This window comes from Candidozyma duobushaemuli, assembly GCF_002926085.2.
Source record: "Candidozyma duobushaemuli strain B09383 chromosome Unknown A_B09383, whole genome shotgun sequence".
Lineage (NCBI taxonomy): Eukaryota > Fungi > Ascomycota > Pichiomycetes > Serinales > Metschnikowiaceae > Candidozyma > Candidozyma duobushaemuli.
This window is the reverse complement of record NW_020289901.1, coordinates 3,261,396-3,284,068: the sequence shown is the minus strand read 5'-3', so window position 1 is coordinate 3,284,068 and position 22,673 is coordinate 3,261,396. Positions and strand designations below refer to the sequence as shown.

At 48.0% G+C, this 22,673-nt stretch overlaps 9 protein-coding genes across 9 annotated transcripts; 6 read left to right on the top strand and 3 right to left on the bottom strand. All coding sequences in view use genetic code 12, as the record gives it.

Moving 5' to 3' along the window:
* Nucleotides 1–133: 133 nt before the first annotated feature.
* Nucleotides 134–2,125, bottom strand: CXQ87_001479 (ABC-F family ATP-binding cassette domain-containing protein; the record flags this gene model as incomplete). Its single annotated transcript, XM_025480015.1, has 1 exon — nt 134–2,125. One exon carries the CDS (start codon nt 2,123–2,125, stop codon nt 134–136), a length of 1,992 nt encoding a protein of 663 aa, XP_025339488.1.
* A 471-nt stretch (nt 2,126–2,596) lies between these two features.
* CXQ87_001478 (cryptochrome/photolyase family protein) lies at nt 2,597–4,354 on the top strand (the record flags this gene model as incomplete). The annotated part of the gene is made up of 1 exon (XM_025480014.1): nt 2,597–4,354. The coding sequence occupies one exon, from the start codon at nt 2,597–2,599 to the stop codon at nt 4,352–4,354; it is 1,758 nt and encodes a 585-aa protein (XP_025339487.1).
* Nucleotides 4,355–4,550: 196 nt separating this feature from the next.
* Nucleotides 4,551–6,266, bottom strand: CXQ87_001477 (uncharacterized protein; the record flags this gene model as incomplete). Its single annotated transcript, XM_025480013.1, has 1 exon — nt 4,551–6,266. One exon carries the CDS (start codon nt 6,264–6,266, stop codon nt 4,551–4,553), a length of 1,716 nt encoding a protein of 571 aa, XP_025339486.1.
* Nucleotides 6,267–6,885: 619 nt separating this feature from the next.
* On the top strand, nt 6,886–7,647 carry CXQ87_001476 (uncharacterized protein; the record flags this gene model as incomplete). Its single annotated transcript, XM_025480012.1, has 1 exon — nt 6,886–7,647. The coding sequence occupies one exon, from the start codon at nt 6,886–6,888 to the stop codon at nt 7,645–7,647; it is 762 nt and encodes a 253-aa protein (XP_025339485.1).
* A 2,526-nt stretch (nt 7,648–10,173) lies between these two features.
* Nucleotides 10,174–11,331, top strand: SFP1 (zinc-coordinating transcription factor; the record flags this gene model as incomplete). The annotated part of the gene is made up of 1 exon (XM_025480011.1): nt 10,174–11,331. One exon carries the CDS (start codon nt 10,174–10,176, stop codon nt 11,329–11,331), a length of 1,158 nt encoding a protein of 385 aa, XP_025339484.1.
* A 307-nt stretch (nt 11,332–11,638) lies between these two features.
* On the top strand, nt 11,639–12,472 carry CXQ87_001474 (uncharacterized protein; the record flags this gene model as incomplete). Its single annotated transcript, XM_025480010.1, has 1 exon — nt 11,639–12,472. The coding sequence occupies one exon, from the start codon at nt 11,639–11,641 to the stop codon at nt 12,470–12,472; it is 834 nt and encodes a 277-aa protein (XP_025339483.1).
* Nucleotides 12,473–12,565: 93 nt separating this feature from the next.
* CXQ87_001473 (uncharacterized protein) lies at nt 12,566–15,643 on the bottom strand (the record flags this gene model as incomplete). Its single annotated transcript, XM_025480009.1, has 1 exon — nt 12,566–15,643. The coding sequence occupies one exon, from the start codon at nt 15,641–15,643 to the stop codon at nt 12,566–12,568; it is 3,078 nt and encodes a 1,025-aa protein (XP_025339482.1).
* A 3,027-nt stretch (nt 15,644–18,670) lies between these two features.
* Nucleotides 18,671–20,304, top strand: CXQ87_001472 (bifunctional choline kinase/ethanolamine kinase; the record flags this gene model as incomplete). Its single annotated transcript, XM_025480008.1, has 2 exons — nt 18,671–19,342; nt 19,420–20,304. The coding sequence occupies 2 exons, from the start codon at nt 18,671–18,673 to the stop codon at nt 20,302–20,304; spliced, it is 1,557 nt and encodes a 518-aa protein (XP_025339481.1).
* Nucleotides 20,305–20,654: 350 nt separating this feature from the next.
* On the top strand, nt 20,655–21,766 carry PEX7 (Pex7p; the record flags this gene model as incomplete). The annotated part of the gene is made up of 2 exons (XM_025480007.1): nt 20,655–20,859; nt 20,880–21,766. The coding sequence occupies 2 exons, from the start codon at nt 20,655–20,657 to the stop codon at nt 21,764–21,766; spliced, it is 1,092 nt and encodes a 363-aa protein (XP_025339480.1).
* Between the last annotated feature and the right edge of the window lie 907 nt (nt 21,767–22,673).

Genomic DNA, 22,673 nt, shown 5'->3' with positions numbered 1-22,673 from the left:
ACGATTTTGCAACCAACCACTTCAGTGAGGCAGTACAACCAAGGCCTGGCAATTAACATTTGAATATCGCTAATGTGCCCCGATGACATTTTTGGATTTATCAATTTGGGCAGGGCCGCTGTCCCTTCAGACCCTAAAGGGTCTTCAGGTCCAGAAACTGGGCCAGGTACTCCCCAATCGACTCCACCCGCCTCATCTGCCTCTTCTCAAAAGTATAAATCTCCTCGGCAAACTGCTCCACGAAATGCTGGTCGTGGGAAGCAGCCACCACTGCGCCTCCATAGCTCGTCACCAATTCCGCTAGCGACTCGATCAGAAGCATGTCGAGGTGGTTTGTCGGTTCGTCCAAAATGAGCAAGTTGGGCGATGCCTCAAAGAAGTTAAGCGCCAACTTGGTCCGGGCCATTTCGCCTCCACTGAGTTGGACTAGCGGCTTGACGGCTGTGGATCCTCGAATGCCAAATTTGCCGAGGTGGCCTCGCACCTGGCTCTCTTTGCTGTGGGGGTACTTGTCCATGAAAAGCGTCAATGGAGTGGCCTTGGTGTCGAGGGAGGACTTGAACGATTCGGCGTTGAACTGGTCAAAGGTGCCGATTGTTGCGTTTCCAGGCCTTTCCACCGTTCCCACCGTGGGCTGACACTCTCCTGTCAAGAGCTTGATGAAGGTGGACTTTCCCGTTCCGTTTGCACCAACTATAGCGATTCTGGCCCTCTGGCCAATGGACAAATTGACCCGGCCAAAAATAACATTTTCGCCGTACCGAAAACCTACCCCGTTCATCACGAGAATGTCGCCCTGGTACCGTAGCGGTGGAGGTGTTTCCACTTTCCACACATCAGGCACCATCTGCTTATCCACCACAATGTCGTCTCGTATGCTTTCGTGCCACCCTGCTCTGTCTCTGTTGAGCTTGAAACGGTGGCCCTTTTCATTCACGTCCATGCCGATCCGATCGAGCTTCTTTTTCCGTGCAGCCATTGTTTGCACTTTTTTGTCGTCTCCACTGCGTTTTGCAGCCACCAATGCTTTTTCCACACTCAGCTCCAAAGCGTCTTTTTTCTTCTGGTTGGCGTCCGCCTTGGCCTGGAGAAAGCTCTGTTTCTCCTGGTAGTCCTCTAAATACTCGTCGTAGTTTCCTGTAAAGTAGTCCAACCGCTGCTCTCTGCAAACGATGATTTCTTCAGCTACTTCATTCAAAAAAGCACGGTTATGAGAAACCACCACCATCAGCACGTCGTCCAAGGACTGGAGGTACTGTTGGAGCCAAAGCACCGTGGGAAGATCAAGATGGTTGGTCGGTTCGTCCAAAAGAAGAATATCCGGTTTTATGAGCAATGCAGCAGCCAAAGAAGCACGTATTCTCCACCCTCCAGAGAGAAGCTTAGCAGGTTCCGCCATCATTTTCTCCGTGAACCCTAGACCCTGGAGAATTTTGGCAGCATTCACTCGAAGCACCTCCACACTATCGTATCCCTCAAGGCTCTCTGAAACCTCAGATAGAAGCTGTTCAGCTAGAAGCGTTTCGTCCGTTTCTGCAACTTCTTCCAAGGACAAGTTCTCCAATTTTTCAAGAATCTCCTCCTGCTCCACCAAAGCTTTTCTGGCCCTGTGGCCTCTGGTTCCAGACCGCTCAGAAGCGATTTTCTGTGCTGCTTTCAACTCCTCCCTCTGTCTTTCAACTTTCACATACTTGATCGCCTTCCTCAAAAGATCCGCCTCTCCGGACTCCAATGCCTTTTCCAAAGCCTCCATCTGCAAGGATAGCACCACCCTCTGCTTATCGGAGTCCACCACGGTCTCCAAAACCAGCTTTTCAGTGCCCTCCACTGCAACCTGCTCTACATACAAAGTCCTGAGATTCGACGCAATTCCCGGAATCTTTTTGTAGCCGATGCACTTAAGGAGGGTGGTTTTGCCGCATCCGTTGGGCCCGATAAGCCCGTACTTGGATCCCTGTGTTATTCGTAAATCTGTGTCTACCAAGAGATCCTTGAGACCTGCTGAAAGGGAGACTTTCCTGAGATCCACGTCTTTGGAAAGCGTGTCCAACGTTTCATTGTGGAATCTTGAGCTCTGCGACGTGGCAACGACCTCGTCCTGATTTTGAGTTTTCTTCCGTGGCATACTGCTGGGAATTGTTCAAAGTCAAATATATACCTGTTGCGGAGTGCACTATGAGTCATTTTGCGGATTGGGAACGGTGGCAAAGGGGGATCTTGAGGACTTCCGAGGCTTAGTCTTCGTAGTTTACTTAACAATTTAAAGAAAAACGACTTTGAAAACCCATATTCTAGCCCTGGTGCTATTCACCCATAATGGTTGCAAATGCACATACTACAACCAGACCGAAAATCTGCACGTCAACGCACCCTCAAGAGTCATATTTTTGCACCCTCAATACAGTCACCCCGTATCTCAAAAAGGGTCCCCAGGCTCGTAACCTTGCTGTTTGAGAAGCCTTCCAAAATCCCACAAATCCCGGCTTTTGTGATTTGAAGCGTCTGGCAAAGTCCATCACATGACCGCAACCGTTACATCATAGCAATCCCCCGGTAAAGTTATAAAGCAGGTCCACGATGAAGTTTTCAAATCTGCATGTCTAAAAAGCAAAAGCTCGAACAGCTTCCAAAGTTCTCCTCCAAGTTCTACCCCAAGGAATTGCCCACTCATGTGGCTGCAACCAAGTATGCCAAGGAGGAAAACAAACCGTACAACATCTTGCTCAATAAGGTAGAGTCTACGGAAAAAGAGCGTTCCAAGGTCAAACCAGCCAATGCCGTTGCCCATTGGTTTGTCAGAGATTTTAGAACTTTCGACAACCATGGTCTCTCAAAGGCATACAAATTGGCTGCAAAACACAACTTGCCGCTCGTGTGTTTCTGGGTCAATTGCAAGGAAATGACCCAGGCCCATGGAAAATCCAAGTTCCAAATGCATTACCGTGTGAAGAGCATGGAGAAGCTCCACAAGAAGTTGGCCGATTTGAACATTGCGTTTGTGACTGTGGATGTGGAAACCAGAAGCAAGATCGTGCCCTCGATTCTCGATTTCTTGCAGAAACACAAGATCTCCCATCTTTTCGTCAACCAGGAGTACGAAATCGACGAATTGAGGCTTTCGACGAAATTGGTGGATGCCGCTTTGGAAAAAGGCATCAACTTCGAGCCTGTCCATGATACTTGCACGGTTCAGCCTGGAGAAATCGTCACCAAGTCCAAGGGAACCCAGTTTGCTGTTTTCACGCCGTGGTACCGTGCCTGGGTGGAGTACGTCAACAACCACCTCATTGACCAGAACAAGATTATCTTTGATGAGCCCCAGAAGCTCGAGAATTCTGTTGAGGAATTGATCAAAGCGGGACATGGACTTCCACAGATCAATGTCGACCAAAAGCGTTTCAACAAGTACTGGAAGGAAGTTGGAGAAGACGACGCTTTCAAGGCTTTGGAGAGGTGGGTCAAGCTGGACACCATCAAAAACTACGGCGATACAAGAAACAACTTGGACGGAGGTGCCTCCAACCTCAGTGTTCACATTTCTTCCGGAACCATTTCTCCCAGAACCATCCTCTGGCTTTTGCACGAGAACGAATTGCTTACTGAAGCCAACGAAACAGCCGCTCCCGGTATCACCGAATTCCTCAGACAGATCTCCTGGAGAGAGTTTTACAAAAACATCCTCTGTTTCTGGCCTCACGTGGGCATGTTCAAGCCTTTTCACTTGGAGTACTCAGACTTGCCCTGGGAGTACAACAAGGACCATTTTTTGAAGTGGCAGGAAGGTCAAACAGGCTACCCTATTGTGGATGCTTCCATGAGGAATTTGAAAGAAACTGGTCATTTGAACAACAGAGGCCGTCTTATCGTGGCTTCTTTCCTCACCAAGCATCTTCTTACTGACTGGAGATACGGAGAAGAGTACTTCATGTCTCAGTTGATCGACGGTGATTTTGCTTCCAACAACGGAGGATGGGGTTTTGCTGCTTCCACAGGTGTGGATCCCCAGCCTTACTTCCGTGTCTTCAAGCCTTCTTCTCAGTCTGAGCGTTTTGACCCTAAAGGTGAGTTTATCAAGAAGTGGGTTCCTGAGCTCAAGGATGTGGATTCCAAGAATATCCACTCTCCATGGGACAATCCTCTGCTGAAGGAGATTGCCAAAAAGAACAACTACCCTGAGCCAATTGTGGATTACAAGTTTGGCAGACAGCGTGCTTTGGATGTGTTCAAGGAGACGATGCAGAAGGGCAAGAAGGAGCTCGAGGGTGATGACGAAGAGGAGGAAGAGGAGGAGTTGGAAGAAGATGAGGAAGAAGAGGATGGTGAAGAAGACGAGGATGACGAGTACAAGGAGTAACGACAAAATGTACGGCAATGGAAGTGAGGTGTAGTGCCTTTTTGGTTGCAAAATTGATGGAATTCAAAAAATCGGTCATCAAACCTCCATTGGCAATATGTCAAAAAGTAGCTTGCCGATTATATCGCTCCCCTGCCTACATCTACTATACCAATTCCAATCATTAATTTATCGTAAGTGTATAACAGTGTATCATTTAAAATCCAATGACCGACGCCACAAGGGTGTCGAAGTTTTCTACTGCGCCATCTTCGGCAGCAGCAACGGTGCCGTTACAGTCGTAAACAAGCGACTGGTTTTTCAAGTCCGTTCGGATGTACCTCAAGCGTGGAAGCGCCGTTTTGAACTTCTTGCTCATTTCCAAGTACTCATTGACCTTTTCGTCCTGAATCACACTGGTGAAGGAGTTGGGCGAGCTGAAGTAGTCCTGTGATATGAGACAGTTTGTGTTGTAGAGGGCGTAAATTAGCGTATCGCCGTGGTTTGAGGCATTTGCAGCCAGATCGGCAAAACCCACCTGGACAATTTTGAGGTTTTCCAAAGGCTCCAAGCTCTCACGGAGAAGGTCTGCCTGGTCCCTGAAAACGGGAATTTTGAGGAACTCGAGTTTCTTCAATTTCTGAAGTCTCGAGAAGGATTTGGCAGAAAGTGAACACTGCCTCTTTTTCTGGCCCGGAGAAACGTTGTTTTCAATGGTGTTGAAGCACACATCCAAGTACTTGAGGGTATCTGAGTGAGATTCCAAGGCCTCAAAAAGAGCGTCCAAATCAACGGGCTCGTTCGGGCGATAGAGGTATTTCAAATGAATGCTGATGTGCTCCAAGCCAGAAAGCAGGGCAATGAATGCAATGATGCAGTTGTTATAGTAGATCTCGTTAGTCATGCTGAGGTGAAGCAGCTTCAAGGCGGTGAGTTCCGGCACCAAAAGATCCAAGAAGAGCTCTGCCGGGGCGTTACGGCGGATGTATGCGGATGAAGACAAGGTCATGTAGTTTTGGGGTAAGACATGGTCGAAAAGCACTTCGGTGCATTCTTCAAGAGAGAAGCTTTTGAGCGAGGCCAAGTCGACGTAGTTTTTGAGAATGTGGGCATCGCAGACCAGCAAGGAAATGTCCTTGAGTTTTAAACTCTCGAGCTTAATTGGCGAATCCAAAGACAGCGAGTTGAAAAGCAGCGAGGTGTATGTGGGAGCATCTAAGTGGTACAGTGGTTCCTGGGTATTGGACAAAACGGCGGAGCAGCAAGAGGAAAGCGACGATGTGAAGATCCTGGAATTTGAGGAAACCAGTTTCAGCACTGTGAGCGAGGTCAAGTTCTCTGGGAACCCAGAAAGGTTGTATAGGTTCTTTTCGCAGCCAAAGTTGGATATGTCCAAAAACTCGACAGACTCGGGCACGTTGAATGTGGAGAAAGCCAGTGAGAATTGGAGATTTCCACAGACCTTTTTGATGTTTTTGGGCAAAAGTGACACCAAATCGGCGTCCAAGGGTTGGTGGATCGAGTACCACTGGAACGCAGTCAAATTGACCAACTGTGGAAAGATCTGTGCAAGGTAGCCCAGCAACTCCAAATGAGGCATATCAGGCACCTGCTCCATGGCCACAAGGCACTTGATATTCTTGCAGTATTGTGGATTTTTCGAGAGATTCTTCAAGAACCGGGTAAGGGCGTATAAAGACCGAATCACCGTGGGGTAGCATGAGAATTTCAATTCGTGAAACCATTTGTGGCGGTTTACAAAACCTTGGAGTCCGTTCAAGTGGACCTTGGAAGAATCAAAAACAACAACCTCGTAGATCAGAGCGTGTAGCGTGGTATAAAGCTCCCGGCATGTCTTAGCCAATGCAAGCTTATCTTCCTGAGGAAGATATGTGGCGATTTGAAGGACTATGTCCGAGGGTAGTTCAAGCATCCTGGAACATGAAGGGATAGAAATGGGAGAAAAGTCGGGAGGACCTTGGAGGCATTATATGAAGAATGGGAACCGATTTGCTCATTTGGGTGCAAAATGGAGCGGTATCCGACTCGGAGAGGTCACGTGCGCCGAGGAGCGAAGCCACAAGCATGTGCGTTTTGGGTGTGCTAAGGGGTGGGTGGACTCAAAGCACTATGAAATTTAGATTTTAAGGGTCGGGGTTTCTGTGGGAGCAGCATAATTAGGCAGAAACACGGTTTTGTTGGAGGGGTCACGTGACTTTGACAGGTGTGGCTCAGCACGTGATAAACACGTGAAATGTAAACAACATGTAGGACTACATAATGCTCCAAGAGTAAGCCGCTCGATGAGATCTGACGAAAAATCGATACCGTTTCTTCAATTTCGAGAATAAACCTTCATATTCTCAGAATATCGACTAAACATAGATCCATATGGTTTTGACTACTTTGAGGCTGGGGCTGGAAAGTTGAGCTTTAGTCCTCGGCATCTAGTTTATCAGTCCCACGCGGACTATCCACCTGACAAGACGAAATTCAGAATCCCATTTAAACTAAATCACTAAAAACACTCCATGTGGTGGTTTCAACTTTTGATGCCGGAAATCAGATCCAATTACAGCTATCGAGTTTATTATTACATAAGGGCCTATCTTCACGGTGACGTGGAAGCTGAAGAAGTTCTCAAACCATTTGACGAAATGAAACAAGCTTTGATCAAAAGAAACTCTGAACACTTGGCAGAAGTGCTTATACAGGAAGGTATGGATATGATTGTTTCAGGCCAGGTAGGACTAGGTTCGGAGCCCATGTCCAGCTTGGCTGAATTCACGCTTCTATTTGACGAATTACTCCAATACCGTGCGTGTGAACTTGCAACCCTCATGATTGCTTGGGAAATTCAATGGAAAACTTTCAGATCACACAGCGAAAATGGAACGCATGATTTGGCCACAAAGTGGACTCTATTCTCGCTTACCCATACACTCCCATTACCCTACTCGGTTTACCCCATGGAAAACGTAAGGGAGAGGATCTTGATAAAGGCTATAGAGGCGGATTTCAAAGCTTTTGGTGTCGAAGGACTTGACCTTAGACTGATTGCTCATAAGGGAATAAAGGATTGTGGCATTATGCGGTACAGCTTCATTGAGTATGCGAGAAAATCGAAATTGTTTATTGAGTCACAAAAAGACAAGAAGATGGAGAATAAGGATAAAAACTTGAGATGCCACTTTTGTAAGGAAATGGGTCACAAAAAGATTGATTGCTTTGAATTGAGGAGGCAAGAGGAGCTGGATTCCAATGAGCCACTGGCTAAGAGACAGAAGACCAGTGATGAATTTGATGAAGATTAAAATATTGACGTATCCTTTGAAAGTACAGATTGTTGGATACTACTAAGGATCTCAGTTGAGACCTGTTGAGTAAGGATACCGAACATTTCCAAACACCTCAATCAATAAGAAAGATTTAGAGCATTTGAAAAAAAAAAAATTGACGATTTCCACTCCTTTGAAGATTTACCTTAGTAGTAGGTCTTCACCCAGGACTCTGACCTACATATAAGCAACAGGAAAACAGACCTGGTGCACTGGGTGGATGCTCGACAATTGAAACGTTACATTTGCCCTAATGCACCGTATCTGCACAACCACCAGATATCAATAGCTCAAAAGTAAGGGTGATGATTATTAGGAGGACGTTTCAGTTTTTAGTATGCAGTACGAATCTCCCTATACTGCAGGATGGCCCAGTCATTCGGATCAGTGGGTTGATAGACCATCGTCTATGAAATACTTTCCAGTGAATTTTTTAAAATCGGAAACCCATCTCAAATGGGATGAGTATTTGCTGTTATGCAAAAAAGGCAATTGAATTCACTTCGGCTAAAACCGCTCTTCGCTTATTTGCGCTTGTCTCAGCATTTGCCAACGTCACGAATTGAAAGTCAAAATCTTTCTTATCCCTGGTTTAAAGACCCCTCATTATACAATGACGTAGAGCCCATGGTCCCAATGGCTGCAAACCAAAAAGGATTTGTACGGCACATAGTCATGTCAACGCAAGGCGGTACTGTCTTCATCGCCGGTCCCCAGACCGTTTTGCAGCCAAATAAGCTTTTATCTGAGTTTTTCGGTTTTAATTAAGATTGTACGGATTTGGAAAAAAAAAGGCTTTTTTAATGATCGATAAAAAAAAGACAATAAGAAAAGCAATTGAGGGTAACCGAAGAGGAGACTCCCTAGAGACCAGCCCTTCTTTGCAGTTCTCCAATACAATGTACATTTCCAAAATGATGTACTTATCTTGTTCGATAAAATCCCTTCTCATTGCTTGCCACGAACCAAAAACCCAACCCACCCAGTCCAATCAAATCCCTCGTTTCACCAAAATCACATAGTCCAAAACCACCTATTCCGGCCTAGACAGCCCCACAGTTGCTGTTTTCCATTCCCGCAGTCAATTCCATCGAAGCTTCGTTGCAGCAAGAAAAACGCAATTTAGCTCCCGGACATCACCCCATTTTTTGCCAAAGCCGTTCAGGCTGAAATCAGCAACCCAACTCCAAACGGCTGAAGTGAGTCCAATTTGAAAAAACCACACCGTATCAGGCAATCGAAGGGAAATAGACGACCGAAACGAAAAAATATCAAACGACGACCGAAGCGAAAAAATATCAAACGACCGAAGCGAAAAAAATATTAAATGATGCATTCAATCTGATTCGTTCATATCGCACCTGACATCACCTGAAGGGCTAGATTGAAGCCTCACCGGATCATACTTCAGCAGAATGGACCGATTGTGATGCAACCAATTGTTCGTTTCCAGGGCTTATCGTTGCTCCTTAGTAGCAATACAAGTTACACAAAAATGGATTTGACTCCCTATTCAGTGGAATGCCTATGGAGACAAAGAGATGCCTTATCATGGACTTACGTCATAGCCCCTACGGCGATGTTTCCGAAAGCGGCCAAGATGCACCCGAAAACATCGACACTTACGATCTTCCAAAATCGCCGTTTTCCAGCTTCCAAGAAACCTGCTTTGAAATTTAACTATTGTAGTACCACTAAGCTTTTGGAAGAATGCCTATTGGTGGGGGTTTAAACCCGTACACCACACCGGCGATCCGGCTTTGTGGTTCGTTTAGATGAGCAGAGATGTCACGTGCCGCAGGACGCAGCGATGCCGTTGCCATCCGGAGTGAAATTTCCACATTTCTGGGCCCCCGACATTTCTAAAAATCCTGCACACAAAGCGGAACCAACCCTTTCAAAAACCCTTGGGCGTCCGGCTGCCCCACGTTTGAGGAGGCAATTCGGGTGGCACAGCGCTCCCCATTCGGAGCACTAACCTGGCTAGACTTTAGAGCGTTGGCACAGACAGGATGTGACATTTCGCACGTTAGGAGAGGGAGCTGAGGCTGGCGAGGTGGGGTCTATATGCAGGCCGTTTCAGTACGACACTCCCAAATTCCACATTACCAGCCCCCTGGGGCCGATATTATTCCGGAGATTTGGCAGTAAAAGTGAGTAGACGCTCTAGAAAGCATGGAGCTAATTTACGGGGTAGAAGGGCGGCCGCTCGGGGCTGTCCTGGAGGTCGTGCGAAGCACAAAAAAGAAATAACTGGTGCTACATGCACGTCAGCCGAAAACCCATATCCTCAATCAACCCGTTATCACTAATCAGCACCAGGAACAAGGCCATATTCTCTCAGCCAAAAGGCCCAGCTGAACACGCCAGAACCATTGCATCCGTACCTCCGGCTACATCCTTCCCCCTTAACCGGCCTTTCCTGAACCCTTTCAAATATATCGGCTCCCTACAACGCTAGATCCAGACCAGCTCACCCATATCCAAACCCACCCCCTTTGCATGTTTAACACTTCGATCTTCGACAACGCCGCCTCCTCCCTGCTGGACAGCGGGCAGGATTTTCTAAATGTGCCTCAACCAATCGACATTACCCACCAACGACAGCCCAGCATCTTCAACAACTCCCGTTTTCGAAGAGAGCTGATTGCCCATTCTCAAGGAATGGGCGGTGTTTCCTGGGGTAGCGTGACTATCGGCCTGTGGCTCAAGGACGAGGTGATGATGTACCAAAACCACCCTTCTGCTGGCAACTCCCAGCTCCCTGGGAACCTTATTAACCCTAGAAGGGGCCTGTTCCGGATGTCTTCCGTGGCACCCGCTGCCGCCCAGAACAACGCCCTGCTCCATCCAGGCACGCTCTCACCGCCCAACACAACGCTGTACCTCCCTACGTTGGAGGCGGACTACTGTAAAGACTACTCGTGCTGCGGCCAGCTTTTGCCCACGCTACACGACTTACTCAGACACTACGAGGAGGCCCACATTCTGGCGTCTCCTCCGCAAGAAGCCAACTCGCATCTCCTTGCGGCCCACCGTAACCGCAACAACATCAACAACATCCATAACGTCATGGAAACGGTGCTGACCACCGATGTGTTCTTGAACAACCACCACCACCAGCAGGCGGCGCAGCAGCAGCAGTCGCAGGGCTCTTTGCATCTTCCGGCCTCTCATTTCAACTTACAGAACCAGACTATTTCTCAGGGGGCTGTTGCCGACAGCATGCTGCCCTCTGGAAACGGCACTGCCCAGCCACAGCATGGAAACGCCCAGCAGAGGCACCTTCCGCCTCACCGGGTCAACCCAGCAGGCGCTGCAGACGCCGAAAACGATAGCATGTATATTGACGATCCTGCCCGTCACTTGTATGTGATGGAAAACGAGGAGTACAAGCCGTTCAAGTGTCCGGTGATTGGTTGCGAAAAAACCTACAAGAACCAGAACGGTCTCAAGTACCACCGGCTCCATGGCCACCAGAACCAGACGCTCAAGGAGAACGACGACGGTACGTTTTCCATCATCGACCCAGAGTCCAACACCCCTTACCTTGACGGTGCAGGCATGGAGAAAGACAAGCCTTACCGCTGTGAGGTTTGTGGTAAACGGTACAAGAACTTGAACGGTCTTAAGTATCACCGTGGTCACACGACACACTAGGTGGCCTCCTCTCTGCATGGTTAGACTTTATTGCATTACTACTACGGGCCCAGATTATGGTTTTCTTCGTTCAGGCGGATGGGCCTCACCCTCCCGCCCCATTTGGTTTAGCTTGGCTGTTAATTTTTTGACCCTCATTTACTTTGGTTTATTGTTTTTTGTTCCATTTGTTACATTATCATCGCTACCTGGCTCCGTCCTTCCGGGCGCTGTTCCTTCAAAGTGGGACCCTCCTACCCCCGGATACACCCGTGCACCACAACCATCATACAATCCTCATGTGCCTCGCGGCTCTATTTTTCCCACCATGGCTCTTAGAGATAAGATTTTGGCCTTGATTGGCTCCATTGCCACTCGCTACACGCGTGCATCCTTGTTTGTCACCCGCCAGTCGCTTTATGGCGCTTCGCTTTTCACGGCGATCATTGCCGTGCTTCTCCCGATCTCATTGGTGACATACTTGAATTTTTATAAGATGCTCGTGCCAGTGGAGCGATTTGCTGTCCCCACGTTGTTCTTGAAGAGTTCAAGTGGCTTAGCATCCTCAGACATTGACCCGCTGAAGGCCTTGTCGTTTCTTCGACGCAATGCCGACTTGCCGTTCTCGGTGAGGATCAATCTTCGGGCAGTCTGTTTTGTGGAGAAGTCGTACCATTTGATCGAGTATCTCTTCAGCCTTACCCCTCAAGTGACTCGCGAGAATAGCTTCATCATCAATTGCGATCTGCGATACATTTACGTTGACAGAAACAGCTGGATTCCGTACCATCTTCGGTACTGGGTGCCCCCAATCTTTGTGGACATCTTCAAGACCGTGGAAGTGGACTGGCCCTTGCTCTACAGCACTGGCAGGGAACTTGCCCAATTGTTGCACGAACAGAAAAGTCATATATTGTTTAGGAACACCGACCCTATCCTCATTGATAACTCAAAGACAACCCTAGACTTTGTCATTGAGTGGAATGGCATCCGGTATTACCTCGTGAACTACTACTTCACCAGTCTTTTCGTTGGCGTGCTTATCTTCTGGGGAATTAGCTCCTTTATCTGCATGATCTCCACACTTTACTACTACAACAAGTTTAGCGACGAGACAGAGGAGTCCCCACAGAAGCCACCAGCATCACAGAAGCAAGACTGATGACTACCAACACCAGAGACATTGAGTCTACACCCCTATGAGCATAAAGATGTGTAACGATAATGAAATTGATTATATCTATGCAAGAGTTCCTCAAGACGCATTAAGCAACTTGAGTTCTGTAAAGCTATCAATTGGAAGAAAGGGTACGATGCGTTGGAAGTACTCGCTCTCATTAATCTCTTTCCTCTTTGGCGAGCCTTGAAGATCTTCGTCAGACGATCTGGTCACTGTGGGCACGTAGTTGGCCTGGTCAGCCTCTATCGTGTGAAACAAGAAACGCTCAAACTCCTCAACAATCATGTTCCACTCGTTAATTGACTTGCCCAAGCACTGCAAAGACGCCTCATTTGAGCACCAGGTCGACATTTTTTTGAAGAACCGGTTCTTCTCACATTCCTCCTCGTCATCAAAGATGTCCTCGTCAATGAGGTAATTATCTGTGCTGATGTAAAATGGGTTGTAGATATCCGAGTTGAGGAATATGGAAATAGAGGGCACCTTCACTGCCTTGGGTTCCGAACTTGGAACAGCTTGTCCTTGCATGTAGAATTTGCTGTAAACGTCGGAGTTGTTGGCCCTCTGCATCTGAGTGAACTTGTGAGCCAAAATGTCGTTATCAACGATGATGTCGAACTTGAAAACTGGACGAACGATTTCAGGAGGTACTTTGAAGAGCTCCGGCGGCTGTGTGTGCTTAGATGAGCGAGAGGAGAATGACGAGCTTGAGGAGCCAATGAAGTCAGACATGGACGACTCTGAATCTGAAGTTGCTGATGAGTCGGTCGACAAATCATTGAGCGACGACTGATGAGAAGCCAAGCTTGGACTAGAATTCCTTGACAGAATCATAGGCGGATTTGACAAGGAAGTAAGCGATCTTGAATTGCGTTTGAGAGAGGCAAATGATTCCTTTCTGCCCAATGGCTTGGGAGGTTGCATTCTGAGACTGGATCCATTCTTTTCCTCCGTGGACAAGCTTTTGAAGAACTTACTCAAGGAGTTGATCAAGGATACATTCTTGACTGGTTTCCCAAGCGAATTCTGCAGGGGACTTCCCTTTACATTCTGCTGGGCAGGAGAGCTGGGCAAAGAAGTACAGGAGTAGATTGCCTCATCAAAGACTTCAAAAGGATGAGTCTTTCTCAAGTCACTCGTTCTGTTTGCGTTTCCTGTCAAGTAGCCTGTTGACAAATCGTCAGCACCCAAGTAAGTTTGGTTTGGATTCAACGGTAAGATGCCAAACTTTCTGTTCACCATTGGACTGTCAGGTGAATAGTTCAAGTCCTTCGTCAAAGAGCCCTTGTGCTCGCGCAATGTGCTATACATGGAGTCAAGCTTCATTTTACTTCTTCTTGTAGTTTGAATAGCAGAAGAGGACTCATAGTTGTTGATGCCGATGACTCTCCAGACCAAAAGACGAAGAAAGTAGGAGCGCACAATAGGGTTCCAATGCAAGAAGAACTTGACCCATACATCGGTGGAGGTCAACCAATTGGAGAAATTAACCTTAATGCTTTCACCAGGGGTTACGAGCCAACCCTTCAAGTAGGAGACCGACTGTGGAATCTCCGTCTTGCACAACTGATCAGGGATCCTGTCCCACACGTTGAACAAGAATGCCAAGTTTCTTTGAATGATCTGGAGGTGATGTGTCTCTGTGAGCATGAGATATACGCAGCCCAACCAAAACTCCCAGTCAATGTTGCTTGTGTCAAATACATGATTTGAATGCACATGCACAAGACTGAGCACTAGACCGTTTCTGTTGCAGTCGTAGATGCTAGTCGAACGTGCAATGTTCACAAACAACAAATCTATAAACCGGGAGAGGTTGTTCGCAAATGGAATGGAAGAAAAACTGATGTCTCGTGTTGTCTTGAGAATCTTTAGAATGCAAGTGTAGTTGGTGTCGTTCAGTTTGAACGGGTAGCTCGACAGTTGGGGCTGGGGAGCCGCAGGAGGAGGATTTGCTGCAACAGCGTTATTCCGTGGAGGCGACTTTGGTCGAGAGCCATTACCTGAAGAAACAGGAGCTACTGGTCCCGTGGGCACCTCGGGCCTCTTCATGTTGTGGACAATTCTGTTTATGGAAAACTCAAAAACCTGTGAGATGTGAGTTCCAATAATGTAGAAACCAGGGAACACCATCGGCAGCACCTCCCTATTGCAGTCAGCCTTGGCCAAAAACAAATCAGTGAGGTTAATGTAATGACGGAAGAAAGAATTGAAGATGTCACTGTCGGAGCTGGACCATCTGCGGACCCAGGGACCGCTGGGGTCCCGAATGCCCTTGACGGGGTGCTTGGGTGGGGGAATTGAGTTGATGATGCCCTGTTTGGCCTTGTTAAGGTTGTCCACGCCCTTGTATGCTATGAGGTGGGCCAAGTGCTTGGGGAAAGCCGCCTTGGCGTCTGTAATTTCCTTGGGCAGAGGGGCCTCGCAATTGGCAACTAGGCTCTGCACCAGGCTCTGCTTTACATTGAGCAAAAACAACAAGGCGTTGCAGACGTGGGGCAAGTTGAAGAAAGCGAATGCAAAGACTTTGCCCACGAATGCACACATGGAGATTGGCACGAGCTTCAGGGTCTGAACCCTGCGCACACAGAAATCTAGCGTTTCCGTGAGACAGGAGGTGAAGACCGCCTGGGCCTCCAGATCAGCGGCCGTCCACTCGCGTAGAGCCATGATGCGGGAGATGCACTCAAAGTAGGCGTTTCTGTCCAGAGCGGAAACGTGGGTGGCCAGGTTCTGAGACGCTAGCGCCAGAAGAAGCAGGCGCCACCATTTGCCAAGAATGGCGGTGGACACGGAGCAGAAGCTGGCGTAGATCTTCAGCAGCTCAGGGAACGTGGCCTCGAGCGGGGGCTGCAGACGTAGAAACGGTAGCAAGATGGTTCGGAGGAGGTTGGCCTTGGTGACGTTGTTGTGCTTGGAGCTGAACTTGGACAAGGCAATCTCCAACTTCTTGTACTGCTTGAGGAGCACCTTGATGGACTTTTCGTCGTCCACGGAGCGGGGCGGCTCGTGCTTGGAGGATGTCAGGAACAGCATGGCCAGGTTGCCCGTCTGGGACTTTGTGTAGGTTGACTGGGAGGCCAAGGACGACAGCAGGCGGGCAGAGCGGAGGGACTTCCGTCGGGAGACGGAGGAGGAGCGTATTATGGGCATCTGGGTAGTTTAGGCAATGCAGTCAATATGGCGATTGGAGTGGATGGTGGAACAAGATGGCCAGCTGGAATGGAAGCTGTGGAACGGCTCGTTGGAATGGAAGCTGTGGAACGGCTCGCTGGAATGGACGGTAGCAAATTTGGAAGGGCTTTGGTTGTTTTAAGGGAGCTGCTTCACTTGTCTGCGGTGCTTATCGTGATGGCGTGTTTACCAAAGTGAGACACGGCAAAGCAAGGAAACAACACGTCTAGAGCAGACGGGCGGTAAAGATCACGAGGAGTAGTAGCAGGTTCTAAACTTCCAGAGACACCAGGGCTCCTAGAAGGCGAAAAGCGGGTGTTGACGACTGGAAAGGGTGTTGTTGACGTTTTGAGAAAACGCCGGGATGGGATTCTGCGTTGTGTGTTCGTTTTGAGTGGGACGTGGCCTCAGGGGCCTGGAGAAGGGGCCTTTTTAAAAAGAAGAAAAAAACAAGCACTAGCGGGCCAGCATAAGCGAGGGAAGCTGGAAGCAGGGTATATAAGGCGGTACAAGTTGCGGTTAAGAAAAGATAGCCAAGAAGCAAGAGGTGCCAAAAAAAGTGCGTCTGCGGCTCACAAGCAACAGGTCAGGGTGCCCTGGTAAAATTAGAAAACCAAAGAAAAAAAAAACATGAAGAACATAAATACTGCAAAAATAATAAACGTAAAGTATCAATCTTTCAAATGCTGCTACTCCTTTTTGTCGGCGTGGGCTACTGCAGCCCGGTGTGGCTGGTGCGTGATTGTCCGGATTTGCAGCAACCAGTGCCTATTGGATAAGGGGTGCTACAGGCTTCCCTGCGTTGCCTTGTCTTACCCTGGAATGTGATGAATAGGCGATTTGAAGGCGGTTCATTTTTGGTGTTTTTTAGAGAAATCGGCACCCTGATTATTTTGTTTCTACACAGCCTGTATTATTATGGGCCGTCTTGAGCGAAGCGACGTCACCTGTCATGTGGGTTATCCGATGGGCAGTGAAAAGTTAATGCGGCAGGATACGGCAAGGCAATATCGAGGTACTTTTGACACTTCGTTTATTTTGGACACTTCGTTTATTTTCTTCATCTTTTGGACACTTCATTTTTTTTTACGTCGTTGCTGCGCTAGCGGCCCGATTGGACCGTTTTTTGGTGCCCCCGTTGCTTCAGCGGTAATCTTTCATTTGTTGCTCATCTCGTCAAAAATTCCCTCTGCATTCGTAATCTTGAGACTTAGTCCTTGGCCGAACCGGACCCGCAACCAGGCAAGCCGCAAATTCAAAAATCACTCGTGGCGTTATTGGAATATTAGGCGGTTGGCGGTTGGCCGTTGCTTGACTGATTGGCTGCTTCGCCGAAGTGCCTACTTTTCCGAAAATAGCACATTCCGGGGCCGCCTAACCAGAAAACGACCCAGGTGACGTTTTGTTGACTTTGAATTTTTAAAGTTTTCTTTCAATCACTCCTTGAGTTTTTTTGTCTTTCCTTCCTCTCATCTCCTCTGCCTGGTTCACCTTGCTTCGCCGTGGCGCCAGATCCACGCTGTCTTGCTGCTGCATCGGGGCTTCCTTTTTGAGACACACATCGACCTAATGTGGCCCAATCACACAAACGCAAAAGCTCCAAAAAAGCTTGTTTTTGATGGAGGCTGCTTTTGCTGTGAATGGCTGCAAACCAGGGCTCGCGAGCTTCAGGGCTCACCACGGTCAAGAAAATCCATGAGAAAGAAGCTGCTTTTTTTTAGTTTGTCGAAAAAAGCCCTGAAGGTCGGCCTTCTGCCGCACCGCTTGCTGCTGTCGATGATTCCACGTTTATCGATGTAGTCTGAGCAATTTAGCCGCTCGTATGAAGGGCCGAGTTGGACCAGCCAGCGCTGCCAGGTGGTTGTGTTGGAAAATGAAGAACGACAATTTTGGACAATCTATGTGATTCTTTCTGAATATTCATAATTGCAGAATCTGTCTCGAATGCCGTTCATCATATTGCTGAAACTACTTGGTAGGTGGGACAATGCGGGAAGATAAGCAACAATGGATTACAACAATAGCACACCCTGCGGGATCCCTGACTGGGATCGTGATACAAAATCCGATTTCTCTTTTTCCGACTTTCGTCTTATCAGCAATCTTCATTTCCGTTTCATCGCATGCTCTGACAATGTGGTTTCCTGGGCCTTACCCAAACGAGCTCCATTATGGAAAGATATGGAAATGGGCGTTTTCTTGTAATGGGCATTTTCTTAAAATGGACGTTTTCTTGGCCATTATGAACCTGGGGAACCAGCATCCGGGGAAGAAAATTGGTGGCATTGAGCAAGATGCTGGAAGGGATGAAAAAGATGGAAGTTCCGGAAATCGGAAGGTTTTAGGGCCCAAAAAGCGGAAGCAAATCCATGGATTTAGAGGCTGTACATGTAGGAGAATTTGGCTCAGTTAGGGGTCATTGTAGCATAGGGGGCCTCTATTATTCATGTCCAGGCGTTGACATCACGGTGTTTATTGTTACTGTTTGAGTTTGAGACTTAATTGAAATGTGATTCGTGCAGCACAATCAAAGAGACAGGGTGGGTTCAGTTTGGGTTGCAATATATGTTTTGAAGGTATACTTCAAGCTGGGTTTCTAGACTTGGAGGAAGTACAAACTGTAAACGGAATGTGGTCATAACGAGCATATACAAAACTTTTGATTTACATCTGTAATCATCGATTCTGGGATGATTTCACTTGATGAATATAAACCCCACTTGATGAATATGATCCCCACTGTATGGTGGTTTGCAACCATTTCCTTATCAGTAAGGCTGCGAAGTGGTCCCTCCGGCTATTACACAGTAACGAACGAAATTACCCAATTTTCATAAATCGTCTAATAGCCATTGAAATCCACAAAAATACACCTCCTCCACCCAACTGCTCCGTTATCGGCCAAATTCGAAAAGTCAACCTTGTCCACACCCGTACACCACAACCACTCACAAGATCAATCCCGAGTATCAATAACTACCCTAATCAATCTCGAAATTTTCAACCATGGACATCACGCCGTACGAAACCACACGGTCTCGTTCTCGATCTCGATCCAGAACTAGAAACTCGACCGCCAATTCTCGCTCAACCTCTGCCACAAGAAGACCCAGTTTGGGGTCACGGAAATCGATTTCATCCTCCTCCTTGAACAGCCTTACCTTAACTCAACAGCATTTCGACAATGGCGGGGAAATGACCATTCCCTCGGTGCTGGTCACACTAGATAACACGTTGCCTTACGATTTCTTCAAGCAGGAGCTCATTGCGCTCATTAGAGCCCTTAGAATCAGCAAATGGCATAAGAAGTGGTTGACGGTGAACAATGTCGTGGTGACTCGTATCTCCGGTGCATTAACAAACAGCATTTACAAAGTGGAGCTCAAGGACCCGGCCTTCACCGCTCCTTCTTTGTTGTTACGTGTCTATGGTAAGAACGTGGACTCCATTATCGACAGAGACTACGAGCTCAGCATTTTGGTCAAGCTCTCCCCTAAAAAGATTGGCCCCAAGCTCTTGGGTATCTTCACTAATGGCCGTTTCGAGCAGTTTTTGGAGGGCTTTGTCACCATGACCAAGGAGGACGTTAGAAGCCCCGTGATATCCCTGATGATCGGGCGTAGAATGAAAGATTTGCATTACAAGATCGATTTGGACGATAGAGACAAGGCGTTGAACGTCCCGAATGCATGGCACCAGATCCAGAAATGGCTCGATGTGTTTGAAAAGACGTTTTTGCCGATGTACACCCCGAGGAGATCAACGATATCGTGCTTTTGCCATGGCCCAAGTTCAAGGAGTTGGTGTTCAAGTACAGAGACTGGCTCTTTGCCAAGTATGACTCGGAGAAATTTTCTGAGAACTACAAGTTCTGTCACAATGACACTCAGTACGGTAACTTGCTTTTGAGAAACACCTTTGACCCCGAGCAGGTGATCCAACAGCCTTCTGACGGAGCCATTATGAACACCAATACCAAGAGAGACAACGATTTGGCCGTCATTGATTTCGAGTATTCGGGCGCCAATTTCCCCGCCTACGACATTGCTGACCACTTTGCCGAATGGATGTCTGATTACACTGACGCCAAGCAGCCACACTTTATTCATGAGGAGGCGTATCCTAAACAGGCTGAGCAGCTCAACTTGCTCAAGTCGTACACCGAGTATGATTTCCGCATCCCCACCTCCAATTTGAAGACCAAAACGAAGCCATCAGTCAACGAGAGCGACGTGACGTTGATGCAAGAGTACGAAGTCAAGAAACTCTACAACGAGGTTGTGTTCTGGCGTGCCACCGTTCAATTTTTCTGGTCCATTTGGGGCCTTCTCCAGAACGGGCCGCCAAAGAAGTCGGATGTCGGCTTGTTGGGCTTCAACTCCGAGGAGAAGGGTGTCAACTCTACTTTCAAGATCACCACCGGAATGGACGCCTTGTCTGTTGACGACTCGGCGATTGTCGAGGACGATGGCGTCATCGCCTCCAATGACGACGACTTTGACTACCTCAAGTACTCACAACAGAAAGCTGCGTTGATTGTGGGAGACATGATCTCGTTTGGACTCTTGAGCATCAACGACATTCGCCCTGAGCACCACAACCTCATCAAGTTCCTTGATACCCGTACCTTTGATATTTAGGTCACCGGATGGCCCGACTATCAAAGGCGAACACTGGCGCAATTGGCGCACCACAACGTCTCCACCAGCAAGAGATGCCCGCAACATCTTAGAACATGCCCTTATAGACTATGCCCTATAGAACATGCGCTAGAATGCCTAGCTTGGACAGCCATTGGCGACCCAGTATGCTTCGACACCGCTATTGAAACTCACCAATACAGTCATTGAAAGGAACAAGTTTTGTAAAGGCAATTAATTGGCCTACTCTGTCTCTTTTCCCTCTTTGCAAAATGTACCTCCCACCCAGTGTGCATCCAGGTCTCCAACTCCATGTGCGAAAAGTTGGAGGTCAAGATATAAGCGTATTCATGCTTTCGTACAGAACAGCAGGCTACAACGGCTACGGGGTCCGGTATTCGCCCTTTTTCGACAACAAGCTTGCAGTAGCCACCGCGGCTAATTATGGATTGGTCGGAAACGGCAAGCTTTTCATTCTTTCCATAGATGGTCAAGGTCAGATCCACAACGAGATCGGATGGGAAACTCAAGATGGACTTTTCGACGTGGCCTGGAGTGAGGTTCATGAGAATCAGCTCGCTACGGCGCTGGGGATGGGCTGGTGAAGATTTTTGATTTGAAGGTGCCTCAGTTTCCGGTGATGAACTACAAGGAACACCAGAGGGAGGTATTCTCGGTGAATTGGAACTTGGTGGACAAATCCAGCTTTGTGACGTCGTCGTGGGACGGCTCTATCAAGGTATGGCAGCCCCTGCGGCAGCAGTCGATGCTTACGTTAAATCCGAAGGTGGATCAGAGCACCAAGGTGAACCAACAAGCACCTCCAACCAGCCACAACCAAAAGGCCAATTTCAACACAACACAGTGTGTTTACAACGCCAACTTCTCTCCGCATTCGCCGCTGACAATCATCAGTTGCAATGGCCTGTCGCATGTGCAAATCTGGGACATCAGAGCTCCCCAGCCGCTTCAGCTTGATTACATTGCTCACGGAGGACTCGAGGCTCTATCATGCGATTGGAACAAATACAAGCCTAACGTGGTGGCGTCAGCAGGTACCGATAAGGCCATCAGGATATGGGACCTCCGAATGATTGCCAAACTCGATAACCCAGTTCCTGGACAGCCGCTGCCAGCATACCATTTGCGTGGTCCAACGCCGCTCAACGAATTGTTGGGTCACGAATTTGCCGTCAGAAAGGTGGTTTGGTCGCCTCATCTGGGACAGGAGCTTTTGCTGACGTCGTATGACATGACATCGAGAGTGTGGGCCGATCAGCTGGACGATAGAGCGAGATTTTTGAACAACGGCGGTTCTGGATGCAAGGGGGTGATGCGTCAGCACAGGGAGTTTATAGTGGGCTGTGATTACAGTCTCTGGGGTGAGCCTGGCTGGTGTGCCACCACAGGCTGGGACGAAATGGTGTATGTTTGGGACACCAAGCGTGTGCCGCCGAGATAAAGAAGGAATTGTGTTTTTTAGGGTGTTCTTTTGACTCGATTGAGCTGCTTGGTGGATTTCTGAAGGCCAGCCGTACTTGGTTCCTAAATGAGCTGGTGAGCAAACGCGCTATACCATTGTCTGGCGACTGAGGCACCACGAAGATTACTTGATGGGGTACTGGAGATTCAGTTGAGCAATTACTTGTCTCCAGAGGTAGGAAGAGGGCTCCATTTGCATTTTTGACCGTGAATCATGATCACCATTCTGGTGGTACTTCTTGAATTTGCAAATTTGGAATCCAGGACACGGGCAGCCAATCAGTAATGCTCATCTTTTTAAGACCCAACTGGAGAAGTGACATTGTTTATCTAATCTTCGCCAAGATGACCGACACGAGATAGACAAACATTACATCACCTCACATACGGTGATGGCCCGGAGGGACGATTAGGGAATCCGAAAGTCAAACTTTGAGCGGTCCCCCTTTGTCCTCGCCACCGGAAGCTTATACCCAGAATAACCTTCCCATTACCCAATGCTACCTATTTGTTTGTGAATGAGAGCATCTACATCTTCCTCATTGTAGGCTCTCACCGTATCGGTGAATCGAAGTGATCTGCGATCGGCTTCCCCCACATGATCTTATCGCCCGCTTCAATATTTTCTTCAGCGAAAGAGCACTTTTGGTCCATATGGACTTTAATTACCCCGTTTACTTGCCCGAAAGCCTACTTGCACCCCTCATTCAAACTCCATCAAATACCAACTGACACAAATAAAAACAAAACACCACCGAAGCTCGGGGTACCCCTGCATGACGAGGCAATGTTTTTTTGCGTCTTCTCTCGCTGCTGTCACTTGTACTTATTTGCTAACTAAAAGTGTGTTTGCTGGAGCCAGGGACAACGGATGCATGGCCTGCACA